The following is a 20,536-nucleotide window of genomic DNA, read 5'->3' on the forward strand; positions in this document are numbered from 1 at the left end:
TATTAACTATTTTGTTAATTACTGTATTGTTCGTTTGTTAAGGTGTATACTGAAACAGTATGATGACATAGACTGGCAGTTCTGAAATCGTATGATCTGAAGATTCTTTATATGTTTAAAGTTTATTGGGAAACCCAAAGAGTTTTATTTTTTTAAATTTTTTTATAGGGGTTATATCAATTGATATTTTCTCGATTAGAAATTAAAACTGAGAAGAAATTTTAAATTTTTATTAACTTCAATAATAAACTTATTACTTATTAACAAATAACATTTTTTTGAAAATAACTTTTTTAAGCAAAATAATATTAGATGAAAAAACTTTTATCGTTTTACATTTTTTGAAATTTCTTAACGTATGACTTAAAAAATGACCGTATTTTCACATCCGCTTCTATATTTAATTCATGTGCAATAACTTATTTTGGTTGAAGTATGTATATAAAATCTGGCCTCATAGATTTTGAATATCATGCAGTTGAGAAATTTTTCTTAGTGAGGGATAATTCATATACCATTAATTTTGCCTTATAAATAAATAAGTGTAAAATTCAGTAGATTTTTCAGTATATTCACCAAAATCTACCATCACCAATATCTAATTTGAAAACATTTTCATCACCCTACAGAGAAACTCCATGCTCTTTAGTGGGTAGTTCCCATTTTCTTCTCCTTATCCCTGGCAACCACTAATCTAATCTACTTTTAGTTAAGGAAGAATATTCTGTCTATCGTCTATTTAATTGAGATGTAATTGGCATATAACTTATTAGTTTTAGGTGTACAACATATAATGACTTGTTATTTGTGTACACTGAGAAATGATCACCAACAAAAAATTGTTACCATCTCTCATCATACAAAATTACAAAAATTTTTTTTCTTGTCATAAAAAAGGAAGGAACATTTTAAAAAGCAGTTTTAGATAACTGCGACTTTCCTTTGATATTACACCAAGAGCAAACAAGTGGTTGGTTGGTAAATGTTATTTGTAATGTGAAATCTGGAATGGTATCAGTAAATTTTATTTTACTCTATTACAAGTTGGTTTGTCATGAGATGTCTACTTATAGCTGTAATGGGGTAACAGCCTTCCAAAAAAGAAAAGTAACAATTTCTAGACACTGGACATGAGGCAACAAATAAATATAGTTCCAGATAGACAACAAACAGATAAATTAGCTCTATAATTGCCCCATTTTACAGCCTTGAGAGAGTTTTCAGGCTGTAACACTGGGATGGGGGAACTGAGACAGAATCTGGCAGATTCCCTGAGTTGAAACAGTGTTGTATCCTGGAAGACCAATGTAACTAGTGTGTATTGGACAGAATACCAAGAGGAGAGAGTTGTACAGACAGAGAACTACAGAGATGTGTGGCAGGTTCTCAAGTACTCAGCAGAGTACTGATCTGGGCTTGTGTGTGAGGCTTAGGGAAAGAGCCACATGAAAGGATTGGAGGAAGTGTTGCTTGGTGCTCTAACTGTGTCTGTTACCATCTCTGCCGAGGGGAAACTTATAATTCATGGGGCACTGTGTAGAGTACTTAGGAAATTTTTACCTCAATAGTGGAGAATAGTTAAATTCAACTGCATCTAGAACAAAGCTCATGAAAATTTGTAAGACCACAAAAGTATCCAGCACCCCATGAAGTAAAATTTACAATATCTGCTGTCCAGGCAAAGACTAAAGCAAAGAAGCAGGAAGACATAATCAGTAATGACAATAATAAGAACTGAGCAAAAACCTTTTCTTTGGGTTATATCTATTGATATTTTCTGAATTAGAAATTTTAAAAATTTAAATTTTTATTCACTTAAAAATCATAATCTAATATATATTAACAAATAAAATTTCATGAATAATAACTTTTTAAAGCAAAATAATATTCGATGAGTAAACCATTTTGCATTTATGGGAATTTTTGAATGTATGGTTTAAAAAAACGATTTTCATGCAATTCATAGGGTAGAAGGACATTTAAGACAGTTGTTAACTATTCCATTTGTTGAGAAGTAGAGATATGGAAGATATAAAATGCAGATTGAACTTAAAAATGAACTATACTTGAGATGACATACAATGGATGGCATGAATGATAGAATAGATATTGCAAAAGAAAAGATTAATGAACTTGAAGGCATAGCAGTAGAAACTGTCCAAAATGAAACCTAGAAAAACAAATTCCAAAATAGTAGGACAACTTAAGGCAGCTTAATGTTGAGATAAATGGAGTCCCTTAAGGAGGGTATCGGAAGAAAAAAAATAATGGTGAAAACTTTCCAAACTTTGATAAAAACTTTAAACCTGCAGATTCAGAAAGCTCAGTGAACTGCAAGCACATGAAACATGAAAGAAACAGCAAAACATATTATAATCTAATTCATCAAAACTATTGATAAACAGAAAATCTTAAATGGCAGTGGGAAAAAAAATGACATTCGTAGAGGCACAATGAATAGAATGAAATCAGATACCTCACTGGAAACAATACCACTGAAATGATAACAGAGGAACATCTTAAAAGGACTGAAGGAAAAAAGTAACCTAGAATGCTGTACTCAGCAAAAATATCTTTTAAAAAATAAAGGCATTTTCAGACCTAAACTGTAAGAAATGTTAAAGCACATGCTTCACATAGAAGGAAAATCATAGTAGTTGGACATCTGAATCTAAGCAAAGGAATGAAGAATAGCTGAAATGGAAATTTCATGGGTAAATACAAAATTGCTTCTATTAAAATAACTTTAAAAGCTAACGGACTATGTAAACAAAAATAATAATATTTTATTTCGGGATTTAAATTATATGTAAAAGTAAAATACAGGGCAATAAAAGCATAAAAGTCAAAAGGATAGAGCATGGAAACAATTTTATGAGATTCTATATGTATCAGACAAAGCTAGACTGTAATCAATTATATACTATTGTATTGGTTTCCTTTGCCTGCTGTAACTTGGTGACTAAAACAATAGAAATTATTTCCTTCATAATTTTGGAGGCCAAAAATCCAAAAACTATTGCTAGGCTAAAATCAGAGTTTCAATAGGGTTGTACTAGCTTCAGAGGCACTAGGGTAGAATCTGTTCTTTGCCTCTTTCAACTTCTGGCGGCTGCCAATATTTCTTGGCTTGTGACCACATCTCTCCTGTCTTTGACTTCGGTCACATTGCCTTGTCTTTTTCTGTCTGTCAAATCTTCCTCTACTTCCACCTTAAAACAATACTCATAACTACATTTAGAGTTTATACAGATAATCCAGGATAGTCCCTTTGTCTCAAGGTTCTTAGTTCAATTACAGCTGTACTCCCCTTTTTTGCCATATAAGGTAACATGCACAGGTTCCAGGGATTAAGATGTCGATATCTTGGGGCAGGAGATGACATTTTTCAGCATACCACAACTATAAACTATAAAGCCACTGCTAAAATGGCAAAGACATATAGCTAATAAAGCAACCGAGAGGCTAAAATGTAAACTTCTAAAGAAGGCAGAAAAAGGTAACAGGTAACAAAGAACAGATGTGACAGATACTGAGATGTATTAATGTAAATGGTCTAAACCCCCAATTAAAAGGCAGAGATTGTCAGATTTTCTAAAAAAAACAAAACTCAAGTAGGTACTGTCCACAATAAATGCACTTTAAACATAAGATACACTAGTACTAATGAAAAGTAAGTTGGAATTGCTATTTTCATATCAAAGTAGATTTGAAAGCAAAGAATGTTATGTTATTTAATATTATTTCTTAGTGATAAAAGGATAAATCAATGAAGAGGACATACGACAATTCTAAGCATTTATGTTGGATGTCCCTGATAGTGGTTCTTCAAAATATATGAAGCAAAAACTAATAGAAAAGTACATGGAGAAATAGATAGAAACCTTTCTTTCAATTGAAAGCAGGTAAAAAAATCAAGGATATAGTGCATTTGAACAACCCTATTAACCAACCTGAGCTGATTGAAATTTATATAATGTTGGAGCCAACAATAGCAGAATGAGTTGTTATTACGTGCATACAGAATATTTACCAAGATAGATCATATTCTGAGACCTAAAACATGCCTCAATAAATTCAGAGGGATTTAATTCATTCAAAATGTGTTCTCTTACCATAATAGAATTTAGATATCGATAACATATTTTGAAAATCTGAAATTTTTAAAAGTTAAATAACATAATTCTAAATAACCCTTGGGTCAAAGAAGAACTCATAAAAGATTTTTAAAAAGTATTTTGGGGGTGCCTCCATAGTATACTGGTTAGCATGTCTGCTTTCACGCAAAAGGTCTTGGGTTCATTTCCTAGGTGGAGCCACGGACCATACCCTGGGTGCACGTTGCAAGCGCGTGGGGGGTGCGGGGAGATGGCCTGCCTTCAGAGATGCAGTTCTTAAAGGGAGATGGCAACATCCATACACAGGGTGGAAATGGGAGGGAGGGAGATTAAAGAAGGGGGGAAAAAGGTATTTTGAATTAAATGAAGATGAAAACAACATACCAGAATTTGTGGTATGCTGCTAAAGCAGTAGGTAGGAGAAAATTTATAGCACTAAATGCCTGTATAAATGAAAAGCAGAAAGTTGTAAATCAATGTTCTCAATGTCTACATGATAAACTAGGAAAAAGAAAGCAGAAGAAAGGAAGTAATAAAGACTGAAGCAGAATACAATGAAATAAAAAAATAAAAGCAATAGAGGAAATTATCGAAATCAAAAGAACAACAAAATCTGAGGGCTAAAACTATGATTATAAGAATTACAGTAAAATAATTATAATAAAGCTACTATATTAGCATAATACAGCATAGTGTTATCAGAAGGATGGACAAATTTGATTGATGGAATATACTAGAGAATCTAGAAATAAACCCACATTTATAAGGATAACTGATTTTTGACAAAGATGCAAAAGCAGTGCTACAGAGAATATTAAAATAACTTTAAAAGCTAACTATGTAAACAAAAAATGGTGATTGAACTTTTGTATATCCATATGTAAAAAAACAGATTCATACCTCACATTTTATATGTAAATTAACTTAAAATTGATCATAGACCTGGATTTAAATTGTAAAGCAATAAAATTTACAGGAGAAAACACTAGAGAAAATCTGTGACTTTGGGTTGGGCAGTGATATTTTACTTAAAATCCCAAAGCACAGTCCAGTAAAGAACACATTTATAAATTAAACTTCATGAAAATTATAAAGTTATTTTCTTCAAAATTCATGGACTTGTATCCAGAATATACAAAGAACTCTCAGGCCTCAAAAATTAAAAAAACAAACAAGATTTTTTTTTACTCTGATGTGGTTAAAAAGTTTGTCAAATATCTCACTAAAGATAAAATAAGCCTATGTAGGATGTTTATTTTTAGGGAAATGAAATCAATAGTAAATACCACTATACATTAGAGGGGCTAAAATTAAAGAGATCATACCAAATGTTAGCAAAAATATATAGAAATTTGAAGTCTCAAATGTTCTTATGGGAATGTAAAATGATATAACCATTTTTGTAAACCATTTGGTGGTTTTTACCAAAGAGAAAAGGAACTATATGTCCATACAAAGACTTTTTACATATATGTTCATAACAGCCTTATTTGTAATAGCCAAATAAAGTTAACCCCCAATTTCTACCAAGAAATGAATGGATAAACAAATTTTGGCATGTCTATGTAATGGAATACTGTTCAACAACGAAAAGTAATGAACTGTTGATACATGCAACAACATGAGTAACTTTTCATTATTCTTAGTGAAAAATCTGGACACAGAAAAGCATGTATATATGGTTCCACATATATAAAACTAGAAGATTGCAAATCATAGTGACTATGCAGATGTGTGGTTGCTTGGAGATGAGGGTAAAACAGGGCTGGGGTTGGGTAGAAGGTGGAGGGAGGGATTACAAAAGGCAGAGGAAACTTAAGATATATTTAATATCTTGATTGTGCTAATGGTGATGGTTTCATGAGTATAAACATATGTCAAAAACTACACTTGAGGTAGTTTTGTTATACTTCATTCAAGTTGTTTACTCAAAAAAATAAACAATAAAAACTTCGTTAATCTTTCTTGGATTGGATCTTTCATTTGTGCATGATTTTGTAATCACACATTGATCATTTGGAAAATAATGGTTTACTAAATAACTCAGTTGACACATTTCGTTATATCATAATCACATTCACTGATATCACAATTTTCATCAGGGAAATCTTGAAGTATTGGAAAGCTTTTAAGCTCATGTGGCACATACATATTTTCTAGAATTATGATTTTTTAAAAGCTTATGTTTTATCATTGACAACGAATACTAACAGTTCTTTTTCTTAGTTATTTTGGTCCAGAAATGTCTATCAGATATCTACAATCGAATGACCATTGTTTGTCAGTTGTTTCAGTTTCATGTTTCATCAAAAAAAGTGACTAATGAGCTTGTGACTCAGTGGAATATGATAACCATTATACATCACTATGTAGCACAAGTACTTTATGGGTGTCTCCTGTTTTGTGACAGCAGGAGTTGAAGTTTAATAACATCATTTTTACAGTATCAAAGACATTAAGAGACACTGGCAGTATTTTTGGCAGTATTTTTCTGTCTGAAAGTGTATAGCAATGAATAATATGACTACTGGTACATTTTGACTACCATAGCTTTTGCACTGTTAATGCAAATGCCAACAGCGTGAAAAAGAAACGTCTTAGTATTGTTATGCCAATGGTTTTGACTTTTTGGATCCCTGAAAGGATCATGAGGACTGACCCCCAGGGGTATACAGCCTGCAGTTTAACGACCTTTGGCATAAACTGTAATGCAGAATATTTTTGCCACTATTGGTAAGTCAAAAAAAAAAAAAGATACAAGTAATCTGGAAAGGTTTCTGGCCTTTGATTCTAAGTATGTTTTAGAGTTCTGCTCCAAATCTCCTGTGCAATCTGACATTTTGGACTCACCTGTATTGTTGTTATAACAGCTAACATCTTCCAAATATATAACTCATTTATATATTCGGCATCCATTCTGCATTATATAACTCATTCTGCTTTACTTCCACCTTGTGAGCAGTAGGTTCTGTTACCACTCCCGTTTCACAGATGAGACACAGTGGCTTAGTTAAGTTATTAAGTTATTCACTCAGGTTCAACATTGTCAAACAGCAGTCTGTGTAACACAGATTTTTCATCCTCTGTTTTTGTTCTTAACCAAGTTCTGTTTAATTTCATGAAATCAGCCCTTGTGGTTGGAAGATGGTTGATCTTGGGCAGAGTTAGTATAAGCAGTTCAGTGATTACAGGATTTTGTTTATGTCCCTTTTCCTACCATCAGTCTTGGGCTTGTCCATGTCTCTTGAAAAGTCTTTTCCGATTAGCTATCTTTCTCGTTTTGGGAAGATTCTCCTTCTCTTACCGACATGCAGATTTTGTGACATTTCTTGGGGTCTTTGGTACTGATTTCATCTTGGTGCTTTTATTGTTGAGCATGTACACTTCAGGAACTTAAAGTTCCCATTGTCTTACAAATAGCAATAACACCAGTGGTGATGAAATACTAACATTCAGGATACTAAGGTTGAAAAAAAATTAAAATTTCTATATTTGTTAGATATTATCTGAACACCTTAATCTGTTCTATTCTGGTGAAAACAGACATCATGTTAATTCTCTGAATGTTTCAGTAACCCTAGAGAAGGGTTTTGAATGTTTTTTCATGATACTGAAATGTCATTCAATTGTGGAATTCAAAGTTTAACAATGAGGTAGTTTAACTGCCAAAATATGGAATAAAAACTTAAATTATTATATCATTATCTAGATTTTAATATTACCTGGGTTCCTGTAGAAGTACTTTCATAGTTTCGTTATGCTTAAATATCTCAGTATAATAGTGTGTGTTAGCATACACGTGGGTGTGGTCTTTCAGAGGATTCTGCACATGAGTGACGTCCTGAAATTGACTCTGTGGAGTGAGTTTTGTTTTAGAGAAGAGAAATTTCTTAGAGTTGCCTAAGAAAAGAGCAATACTTTCCTGGAGGTGAAATTTTATTGAGACTAAAATCTTTAAGTTAACAGTTAAGTTTTTCACACTCAGTTTAACAATAGGAAAGAATTTAAGTTGGAATATTCAAATATAAGGTTTTAGTTTTATCTAAAATTGGAGCTGAGATACTATGTAAATTATGTAAATTGGATTAATTGCCGTATTTATTATAAATATAGGTCTATATTTGTTACGATTACAATGAACTAATGCAGGTAAAAACTTTTTTCGAAAACTCATATTAATTTTAAACTTCTACCTGTTTTGATCCCAGATGTATATGACCATCTGCATTAAGGTCTTTCTCCCTAGATTTTAAGTATTCTTGATTGTTTCTCTATGAGTTTTTAGTTTTACTCATTTTTAAAATAGAAATAAAACGTTTATTTTTTAGGTGACATTTACATGATATGTAATTAGTCATTTAAAAATATATGATTCAGTGGAATTCAGTGCATTTACAGTGTTGTACAACCACCACCTCTCTCTAGCTTCAGAATTCATCACCCTAGAACAGATACCATATAAGATATGGAGATCCGAATATATTGGCTTTCCTGATGTATACTTATTTTCTGTTAGAAAACTTCATAAGTTTGACTTTGTCAGTACATAGTTAATTTATTATACCTTGAATTAGAAAAACATATAGTGTATTGCAAAATTTCTTATTTATTTTAAAATTGCATCGTGATAAACCTCAAAGGAAATGGCAGAATATTTACATTTGAGGAAATATAGGTAATGAGTATATGGAAAAATATATAGCTTTGCCAAAACAAAATAACTTTGAAAGCACTATTTTATATATGTTTGTTTATTTATTGAGGTTGATGTTTTATACCTGCTATATTGGTAAAACACATTTTTAAGAGGAAAAAAAGACCTAGTGCCAGTCATGTTGTGGTAGTCCATTCATAATACTACTGTCCTTATACGTAATACCATCCCTCATGAAAGAAATGTAATTGTATATATCAGTAAGTTTCTTCTCAGGCAATTAGTAAATGACCTTGCTTAATGTTTCAATGAGTCTGTTCAATATTCTTGTTTTACTAATTATATTAACATTCTGTTTTTCAATTTTAGATATGAATATCGCGTAGAAATGGTTCATCAGTCCTGCAATGATCCTACGAAAAATATAATTCGAGAGTTCGCATCTGACTTTGAAGTAGGAGAATGCTGGGGCTATAACAGATTTTTTCGTTTGGACTTACTTGCAAATGAAGGATACTTGAATCGACAAAATGATACAGTGATTTTAAGGTAGTAGGAAACATTCAATGTTGTGACTTTTATCATAAGAGAATAATATTACCAGAACTTTATTTTAAAGTTTATTTATTTAACAAAAACGAATACTGAAATTCATATTAACCATAACCTTACCATGTTCTTAATCATCCCATTTCAGGAATCCTATGTAGTCATTGAATAGTTTAAAAGAGTGAGAAATGTGTTTGACATCTAGTTAGTAATTCCATAAAAAGGAAACTACCACTTCTAACCACTTCTAACCTCACCATTTGGAAATCAAAGAATAGTGAGGGATTAAGTGCTCATTTTTTTCATTTGACATTATATGTATGGGTGACGGTTTTATCAGCTTAATTTCACAAAAAGATTTTCAGTTCCTTCTGACTAACAGCAAATGAAAAGTAAGATGATAGAGATGAAGACTGATGAAAACAAATTAAGTGCTAGCAGTTTCTGTGTTATTTTCAAGAAAAGCCAGAACAAACACTATAAAAACCACAAGAGCCCCATTTAACGTTGGGGTAATCGTTACAAGTCAGAAGTTTGGGGCATCATTATATGATGTTTTGCTGATAATCAAAATAAGAACTTGAGTGTTAAAAAAATAAATTTAAATGTATTTTGAACTGAGAGGTTTCAGAATGTTTTAACAGTTTAGAAAGTTTCCATCTGAGCAATTTTAAAAGCTTTTTTCCTTACAAGTGATTTGATATACTTTTAAATTTCATTTGTTCTGAGCTCTTTGTTCTTTAGCATGCTGAATAAGTTGCTGTTTTGTCACCTTTACTATTACATGTTCTTCATAATTTCTCTGGGAGAATAAAGAAGTGAAAAAGATTGTTGCATTTTCAGTGTAGGAAAAAATCATGTTTTTGTCATCTTTTGAGGATTATTTCCATTTTAGAACCTTTTAGTTTTCTTGTATTTTTTAAAAAGTTATTTACAAAAGAAATAATAATCCGTTGCTATTCTACACCGTAACCATAGAGAGGATTGCAAAATTATTCAAGCATTAATTTTACCAACCAGAAGAGCCATTTTTTATAGCCTTAGTCCTCTCTTCGTTGGAGTCATAGTAATGTTGAATCTTTCTGGTGGCAATCTATGAGAGTTTTCTTTTTTTAATGTAGTTTAGCGTAACCTCCAGTTCTTTATGTAGGCCATCCCTGTTTATAACAAAACTTTTACTTACAGATTTAGTACAGGAACAGATTCCTGTTGTGATGTTTAATTATTGTTTGTTTAGCAGCATCTACTGAGTCTGTGCCTGGCCTCAGGCTACTATTAAAAGAGAATAAAATACAGTTTTTGTCCATAGGAAACTCAAGATGAAATGGGCAAAATTTATATTCTGTATGGTAGGGCTGTCATAGCAGTATAAATAAATTGCCATAGGGTTCATGGAGAGGGGACTTTTAATTATCTTATTGTAATATTTAGTGAGAGATTGTTCAAAAATTAAACCTCAATTCAAGATTCTGATGTAATTCTTACGTACTTGTTAGAAAGTTACTTAAGCTTTTTCTATAACTATATTTGAATAAATGTTTACTTTATTTTACTGAAAGAAAATTAGGAATTTTGCCTGCTGCTTGCTTTTGTTTTAATGGTATAAATACTAAAAATGTGTAGGGTTGACCATGATTTCATTAGTCATTCAAAGATAATGTTTAGAAAGTTTTACTTAACGCCTTAGGAGTGTATACTGTCTGGGCAGTATCCATTCAGAATGGTGATTGAATGAATCATCTCTACCCGCTGATGTACGAGTATCCTTGACTAAAAATAGATATTTTCTGCAGATAACAATTAGATAGTCAGTAGATTCTCACACTAGCTATAAAATCCTAGGAAAAAAATGAAATGATAGTTAACATAAGGTTGACAAGACTGGAAGAGGGATTTGCAGGCTTCCAAATTAGTCTTGCCTCTTGTGAATCTTCAGAAACATCTTTACACATTACTGTAATGGTTTCACTATAAATGTAGTTATGTTTGGCTGTATAACAAAGGTAATTTTGTTTTTTTTTTGTTTGTTTTTTTGCTTTAATAAGTTAGTTTTCTAAAAGTACGGATAGCTCTAAATAGATTAAGATTCTATCATTTATTCATTAATATGCTTTAATGTAGATACTTGTTTTTTCCAAACCCTAGCTGAAATATGTCATATTGTGATACATGAAAAGTTTTGATTTTAAGTTGTTATCTGGAGTGGTTGGGAATATAGGTTATTTAGAGCATGAACTTTGGGGAATAGTAAAGCAGTCCTGGGTAGTTGACCCTTTAAGTGGTTTTTTAACTGAGGAACAGGAAATAAGGGAATGTGAGATGGAAGAGGGAAGGAAAAAGAGCAGCACCTGAAACAGACTTTGCCTGTTTGGGTCTGAACTGGACAAGAAAGGGCAAGGAAAGATAGCTTCCTCCTTTCTACATAGTATGGTCCTCTTCTTCCCAACTCACGATCAATATTATATTTAAGCTAGATTATTATAACAAATATGCTTTTGTAGGTTAACAATGTGTAGTGTTAATTTCCTTAGAGAAGTGCAGTTTAAATTTAGACAACTAACTTATAGATGACTTTTCAGAACCTTATTATAATTTGAACTGTATGTATAAATGGCGAATATAAAGAACTCTGAGTTCATTTTGAATTTTGACCTTACAGTATGTAATCACTTCAAATGTTATAGATGCAAGGTTTGGTTGATAATGTTTTACTATTTGGATTATTTTTCATGTGTAGCTCTTCTTTTAAGGTTTCAGGTTCGTTCACCAACTTTCTTTCAAAAATGCCGTGACCAGCATTGGTATATCACTCAATTGGAAGCTGCACAGACTAGCTATATCCAGCAAATAAATAACCTTAAAGAAGTAAGCAAAAAACCCATATTTTTTTGGTTTGTCTTATTGGTCTGTTAACATTTGTAATTAGATTTAGGATATTTATTGCTATATGTAGCTTTTATAAAAATCTACTTCTCTTGTTCTCCATTCTCACCACCTTTGAACCTCTAATTGTTCACTGTCCAGTTCAGTAGCCGCTAAGTCACACATGGCTATGTAAACTTAAGCTGTTTATTTGTACTAGCCACATTTCAAATGCTTGTATTGGGCATTGCAGATAGAGAACATTTTCATCATCACATAAAATTGTATTGGACAGTGCTACTCTGGTTTGAGGTATAATCTCTTTGTGTTTCTTTCTGTGACTTGGATCTCTTTCCCATGCTGTCTTATATTTAGAGAATTCAAAGCTATAGAACAACAAAGTTGCCTCATCTTGAATTCTCACTGTTGTTGAATTGAGCACCAGGGAGGATCAGTTAATGAATTTTTATTTTACAATGGTAACTAAATTATATAAGGAATGTTTCTTTCTGCCAGTGGAAATTAGGATGGGGTGGAAGGTTTGAAGTGCTGAGAGTGGTTAATAGAGAGGAAGGAAAATATGAATAAACACATACTTTCAGAGATTTTCATGGTAAGTGTATTTTTTAAAACCACCTCTGTTTACTATACAGTTTGGGCTAGATATGAGAAGAAGGATGAAAATAAATTAGGCAGTTTTTCTTCATCATAGATTTTTTCATAAGCAAAAAGCAGGAGATGATGAGAGAGATGGTTCAAGAAATGTTTTTAGAAACATCTAGATGTATTTTTTTACTTGAAATATTTTTTACTCTACCACAGAAACACTGCTATGACTCATGTTTATTTGTGCTCTTTTGTTTTAAAAGAGACTTACTATTGAGTTGTCTCGAACTCAGAAATCAAGAGATTTGTCACCACCAGATAATCATCCTAGCCCCCAAAATGATGACACTCCTGAGATACGAGCTAAGAAGTCGGGGTCATGTGCTGACATGCTTCTCCAGGATAGTCCTGCTGTAGCTTCTGTAAGAGAAGCCAAAGAAGAGGAAGAAGAAGAGGAGAAGATTCAGAATGAAGATTATCATGTAATAATTAGACCTGTTTCATATTTATTTTGTGTTCGATAAGAGAAATGAATACGATCATGGTTTCTAACATGTGAGTCAGTGTGTTGAAAACCTTGTACATTTATTTTCACCACTAGTGTATGTCCTCCTGTAAATGTTAATTAAGTCAGAAGTTGTTGAGTCAAAATGTTCAAAATACTAAAAATGAATTTATTGTAGAAAACGAGTCTTTAAAATAAACTGATGTACATTCTAGAGACTATATAGGTTGTGGATTTTAAAAATGTGTTCTATTTCTATTCACTGAAACTATTAAGTACCTTATCGTTGCATATGTAGAAATCTTTGCAATGATTTAGGCTTTGGGAGATAGCTAGGTTTTATCCCAGCTAAACCATAACCAAAAATGAGAATTCAAGAAGTGGTTGTTATTGTTTAATGGGAAACAAGGATGCAGAGACAGCTTTTTTTGTTATAGTTATTTTTAAGATGGAAGACTTCAGGTATACATTAAAATGAAGGAGCCATCAGGGAGAGAGATTGAAGATAAGTTTAAGGTATTGATAAAACACTCAAGTGAACCAGATATCATTTGATAGGATGAGTTAAAGGAAAGGTGAAGTTTGCTGGTAGGGCAGCTGAAAGTTGGGAGGATTTATGCTTAACGCCAGTACGTTTTCCTGTGCAGATAGATGGCAAGATTTTACAATGACCTTGTATATGACCTTGAAGATAATAGAGATTAGGAAGGATTTGAGGAATGATGGTTTGAAATGTTACTGTTTACATAGTAAACAGCTTCCTTACTGGAAGCTGATGTGGAACATATGAAGCATTTCCAGTTAAAATGAGGGCCCAGCTGAAATTGGCAGCAGTAAATTATAAGTGGCACTAGGTAATGTAGTTGTGTGATTTAATTTTTCTACCGAGATCAGCAGCGGAGGCACAGGAGCAGAGAACTCTGATGATTACATTACTCTTTGCCGCTGAGTTCCTACTGAACTCTTCTTTAAGATAAAAATCTCGATTCTTTGCCTTGGTCTAGCATGAGCTTTCGGATGGAGATCTGGATCTGGATCTTGTTGGTGAAGATGAAGTAAATCACCTCGATGGCAGCAGTTCCTCTGCCAGTTCTACAGCAACAAGTAACACGGAAGAAAATGACATTGATGAAGAAACTATGTGAGTGTCTCGCATTAACTGCCATTCTAAAGTGTCTAAATGATAATTATTAGAAGCATATTAACTAACGTAGGCCTGAAAGGGGATACTTAGCATTTTTTGATATAGAGTATCTTATGTAAATAATCTTGAAGGAAAGACTTAATTAGTTTCCTCCCTTTCATCTCTGCATTATAGACAGCTTTAGTTTTTGTTTAATTTTTAATTTTGCAATTATTTCATATTTAAGAAAAGTTGCAAAAATATTAGCTAAGAATTCTCAAGTAAAAAAACTGATTTTTCAAATGTTATATTCTTTTGCTTGGCTATGTTTCTCTTTTCTCTCACTCTGTTTAATTTTTTTTGTGAGACATCTGAGTTTAGGTGAGTATACTTATGTGCTTCCTAAAAACATGTATGTTTCTTATGTAACTACAGTACAGTTATCAAAATCAGGAGATTAACATTGATGTAATGCTATAATCTGAATTTTCAAAATTTTGCCAGTGATGTCCTTTGGTCTAGGATCCAGTGCAAAATCATGTGTTGCTTTTAGTTAAGGCTCTTTAGTCTGCCTCAGTGTGGGTCACTTCCTTTTCAATTTGTTTTTTATGACTTTGACATTTGAGAAATACTGAGCAGTTATTTTGTAGAAAGTTGCTCAATTTGCAGTAGTCTGATGTTTCTTCACGATTAGATTGAGGTTATGCACTTTTGTCAGGAATACTGCAGAAGTGATGATGTAGCCTTTTCAGTGCATCCTATGAGGGGGAGGGGGAGGGCACATGTCTTCAATCTGTCTCATTATGGTTGATTAACTTAGATTACTTGGTTAAGATGATATCTGCTAGGTTTCTGTACTCTAAAATTATGGATAATGATTATTATAAATAGCTTCTAAATAACTAGAACACATTTATCAAGAAAGTTTTTTTCCTTCTCTTTCCTCACCTCCTTTCTTGGTCTTTCTACAGCAGTACCATGTATTTTCTTCCTGCTGTTTATTTTGTTCTTTTGAGATAATCGTAAATTCACATGCAGTTGTAAGAAATAATAAGCTCCCATATCCCCTTTACCCATTTTCCCCAGTGGTAAGTAACATCTTATAAAACCATAGTGCAATATCCCAACCAGGTTATTGACTTTGGATAGTCACAATACAGAACATTTCCATCACCACAAGGGTCCCCCGAGTTACCCTTTTATACCACACCCACTTCCCCCACCTTAGTAACCACTGTGTTCCCTCTGCTGCCCACAACCACCTGTGTCTTCCTGTGTTCCCCATTTCTACAGTTTTGTCATTTAAAGAATGATACATATATATAAAAATGGAAGCACTCAATAAGTTAACTTTTAGGGATTGGCCTTTTTCACTCCACATAGTTCTCTGGAGATTCATTCGAGTTATCGTGTGTACCAGTTGGTTGTTTCTTTTAATGCTGAGTAGTATTCTGTGTTGTGGATGTACTACAATACGTTCAGCCATTCAGCTATTACAGGCCATCTGGATTGTTTCCAGGTTTTGGCTATTATGAATAAAGCTGCTATAAACATTGACGTGCAGATTTTTGTATGAACTTCAGTCTCCATTTCTCCAGGATAAATGCAGCTGCTGGATTGTATGGTAATTGAATGTTTAGTTTTTGAAGAAACTGCCAGTTATCCAGAATGTCTACTATTTTGGATTTCTGCGAGCAGTGTTTGAGTGATCCAGTTTCTCTGAATCCTTACCAGCATTTAGTGTTGTGACTAGTTTTTATTTTAGCCATTCCAGTAGATGTGTAGTGGTACCTTATATGGTTTTAATTTGCATTGCTCTAGTGGGTAATGATGTGAACATCTTTTCATCTGCTTAATTTGCCATCTTATAATAGCCTTAGTGAAATTTCTCTTCATGTCTTGAACTCATTTTCTAATTGGATATTTTTAACTGTTGAGTCGTTTAAAAATTATGGTAAAATATACATAATATAAAATTTACCATTTTAACCCATTTCTGAGTGCAGTTCAGTGGTATTAAATACATTCACATCGTTGTGCAGCCGTCACCACTATCCATCCCCAGAGCTTTTTTCATATTCTCAAACTAAAACTATATACTCAGTAGACAGTAACTTCCCCTTCCCTCTCTCCTTCACCCCCCTGGCAACTACTATTGGGTTTTGAGAGTTCTTTATACATTTTAAATACTAATCCTTGCAAATACTTTCTCCCACTCTATGCTTATCCTTTCATCTTAATAGTCTGTTTTGCTAAGCAAAAAAATTTTAATCTTTCAACAATGTTTTGTAGTTTTCAGAGTACGTTTTACACTTTTAATTTCTTTGTAAGCGTTCTTTTTCATGCTATTATATATGGTGTTTTCTTTTTGGATTCTTTGCAAGCATATGGAAATACAGTTGATTTTTGTCTATTTGTATCTTGCAACTTTGTTAATACTATATATATATATATATATATATATATATATATATATATATATATATATATATAATCTATAAATTGCCTTTGTTTTACTTCTTCTATTCCAGTCTGGATGCCTTTTACTTAATTTTCTTGCCTAAATTCACTAGCTAGAATGTCATTTAGAATGTTGACTAGATTGGTGGGAGCTGACATCCTTGCCTTGTTCCTTATCTTTGAGGGAAAGCGTTTAGTCTTTCACCAGTAATTATATCAGCTTTGTTTTTTCCATAGATGCTTTTTATTAGGTTGAAGAAATTCCCTTCTATTCCTAGTTTGTTATTACGAAAGGGTGTTGGATTTTGTCATATCTCTTTCTGCTTCCAATTCAGAGGATTATGTGGCTTTTTTTTTTTATTCTGTTAATATGATGTATTACATTAATTGATTTATTTTAAACCAATTTTGCATTCCTGGAATACAACTCTGTATCTTTACTATGATGTGTAATTCTTTTTATGTTTGGTGGATTTTGTTTGAGAGTCTTTTTTTATGCTCTTAATGGTGTTGCAGAGAAACTTTGTGTTGTTAATGGTGTTACACATTTCTCTGTGGCTCAGTTTTATAGCATGCTTCTCCCTTAAGGCAAAATCTCTGAGCCAGAGCTCTGAAGCTGAGTTGAGGACAGCAGTGTGCTAATTTCTCCCTCTTAGAAGATGAACCAGTGGAGGTGGGGGTGTTGACTGTAGCCTAGTATCTTTTCAGCTTGTTTTCTAAGGCCTGGGGCCTCTACTTTACAAATGAATTGGGGCAAAGGTGATCTGGGCCCCAGTATTCTCAGCGTGCTTCACTTAAGGTAGAGTCTTGGGTCTAGATGGCAGAAGGGAATTCTTACTTGTTGGCCACATATCCCTAACCTTAGCTTCAGCTACTGATAGCGGGGGCAGGACAAGAAATGTTGAAATATATCTTGTGGAAATAGAGCCTTTTGGGGAGCTATGGAAATGGAAGCCCTATGTTCCAGGCTATACCAGTCTGGAGTGGAATTTCTGTATCACTGAATTGGGAGGGGAGGATGGAAGGAGTGGTCTTGGTTCAGGTACCAGAGACTCATTTTTTTTTTTTTACCACATTAACTACATTTTCTTGAGATATTTTTCATTTGCTTTATGCTTTTAGAATTATTTTTAGAATTTTCAAAAGGTTATTTTCAAAATAATTTTCACCAGTGTCACTGGAGAGTAGATCTGCAGAGCTTCTCATTCTGTCAAGCAGGGAGTTGATCTTGAGACTTTTTAAAATATCCCAAACTAGCATAGAGATAGTGCTGTTTCATATAATACTTTGTCATTTAAAATAAGATAATGGTATTTTTTGGTACGAGGGACTTTAATAGGAGGTAACATCCTTTTTTATGAAATATAATATTTTAAGAAAATACTATTTAGCCATATACAGAAATTCAAGCATCTTCCTTTTTAAACTTAAAATTTGTTTTCAGCCTGATTTACTACCATTAAGTTACAAATTCTTTGAATCTATAATCTCTTACAATGATTCTCAAGTTTTTTATTTTAAAAATTAAATTTTGCCAACCTGTTTTGAACAGTAGGTAGTTTGAACATTAGTACTACCTTTATATGTGATAATGACAAAAGCCTTTTTATTTTTCTATTTAGAAATAGCCTATCTTCACAGGAGAAAGCTATGCACTGATGCTGTATGATTGATTGAAGTGTGACAAATAATGTTAATTATACTCACTCTGTGGGAATAATGAAATTTGTGTATTTTTAGGTCTGGAGAAAATGATGTGGAATACAACAACATGGAATTGGAAGAGGGCGAACTCATGGAGGATGCAGCTGCTGCAGGACCTCCAGGTACAGAGGCCAAGCCCCACGAGCCACTCTGTCTTCTCTTTGCTCTTTTCTGACTGTATCATATTGTGATGTGTGGCAACCAGCTGCTCTCCATGACTCATGATGTTGGAAGTGCTATATTTTACATATGGATTTTTTAGTATATTACTACTAATGGTATTTAAAACAATATTAATAGGTAACATTTGATAAGTGTTCTTATGTACCAGGCACTGTGCAAAAGTACTTTGTGTACCTTATTTCATTTACTTATAAAATTCTGTAAGATAGGTTTAACATTTTATAGCTTTAGAAACTGATGTGTAGAGAAATTAAGAAATTTGCTGTCTTTTCAGTTTAGCAAATGAAAGAGGAATTAAAATTCCTCTGTATCTACTGTATACTGTCTTTTTATGATTTATGTCTTGCTTGTATATTTTGCTTGACTATAGAATAATCTGAATAGAATCATTGAATGTTTGACTTAAGGACTTTTTGAGACCTCATCTTATACATGGAAAAAACTTGGAGATTTAGTTGCCTAAATCACATAGGTGGTTGCTGGTGTAGCCGGGCTAGAACCCTACATCATCATCTTGGACCCAGTTTTTTGCCAAAAACACACTACCCTCCTGGGAAGAACTGACTTAGATAATGGGTGTGGTTTTGGTTTTGTATGTGTGTTCTTGGACCTGTTTAATAAGCAAATATTGGTTAGAACAATTGTAAGCCAGCTTTGTGTTTCTTCTGTTTTATCAATATTGCCCTTGATGTGAATGCTGACATGTTCTGTAGCATGCTTGAGTCCTCTTAAGTAGTAATCCTCAACATTTCAACTTCCAGCCTATGCCCTGTACTCTTCCTACTCCTCATTTTATGCTGAGGTGATCTCAGTCACATCTGTATTTAAGTTCTGTCTGTATACCGATTACTCTCCAAGTTCTGTCTTTAGCTTTTATTTTTCTCATGACTTCTAGACCCATGTAGCAGTCTGATTTTGATGTCTCAGACACTCAGTATTTCCCAAACAGAAATCATTATCTTTTCATCTGCCAGTCTGCCTGTCAGTAACAGCCACCATATTAGTGCCTGATAGTGCTATACATTCTTCACCTTTTCCTCTCCCTTAAACTCTGCCTTTAATATGTTGCGAATTCATTTGTTACTCCCCATTCCTCTGCCATTTCTAGTCTAGGCCACTGTCTTTCAAAGCAGCTTTGTATCTGGGCTCCTTGTATCCATTATTGCTCCCTTTAATTCTATTTCCTACAGCATGAGTTCAGAGTGAAGTCCCCCCCCCTTCAAATTAACATGTGATCATGTCACTCTCTACCTAAAAACCCTCTGTTGGATTTCATTTACTTAAAAGGTAAAGTCCAAGCTCGCTAATATGGTACACAAGGCCCATCGTGTGCTGGCCTCTGCTCCTTTCGTTAGCTTTACTTCTCTCTCCCCCGTGTTAGTTTTTAGCCCCTTAAATGTGCTGTGGTATCTTTCACATCTTTGCTTCCTAACATGTTGTTCCTTCTACCTTCTCCTCATCTTGGGCATAGTCAGCTGCTTTATTTTAGCTTTTATTTCATTTCTTCCTAGAAGCCCTCCCAGACTGCTTATCCTGGGTATCTTTTTTGCTCTCTCAAATAAACATTTTAGAACCTATAGAACTTACTTAATTTATATTAAACATTATTCTAATTGCTAATTTAGCTGTCCATTTTCCATTTCATCTCAACTTCATGAAGCCAAGATAATGCACGCCTTAATTTTGTATCCCTAATACTTAACAGTACAATAGGGATTATTTAATACTTTTCAGTTAAATATTTAGTGAATATACTTCATTACTAAGTTTTG

General features: G+C 33.1%; 1 protein-coding gene across 6 annotated transcripts in view; it reads left to right on the plus strand.

Moving 5' to 3' along the window:
- The window catches only part of TRIM37 (tripartite motif containing 37), a 103,551-nt gene that overhangs the window by 38,810 nt on the left and 44,205 nt on the right, over positions 1 to 20,536 (plus strand). For all 6 annotated transcript variants that reach the window (XM_036222845.1, XM_016123066.2, XM_036222847.1 and 3 more), the window contains 5 exons: positions 9,142 to 9,321; positions 12,072 to 12,186; positions 13,053 to 13,271; positions 14,299 to 14,435; positions 18,618 to 18,703. In XM_036222845.1, coding sequence (XP_036078738.1) covers positions 9,142 to 9,321; positions 12,072 to 12,186; positions 13,053 to 13,271; positions 14,299 to 14,435; positions 18,618 to 18,703 — 737 coding nt within the window. The remainder of the gene's footprint in view (positions 1 to 9,141; positions 9,322 to 12,071; positions 12,187 to 13,052; positions 13,272 to 14,298; positions 14,436 to 18,617; positions 18,704 to 20,536) is intronic.

The sequence above is a fragment of the Rousettus aegyptiacus genome, unplaced genomic scaffold, assembly GCF_014176215.1.
Source record: "Rousettus aegyptiacus isolate mRouAeg1 unplaced genomic scaffold, mRouAeg1.p scaffold_m13_p_6, whole genome shotgun sequence".
Classification (NCBI taxonomy): Eukaryota; Metazoa; Chordata; class Mammalia; order Chiroptera; family Pteropodidae; genus Rousettus; species Rousettus aegyptiacus.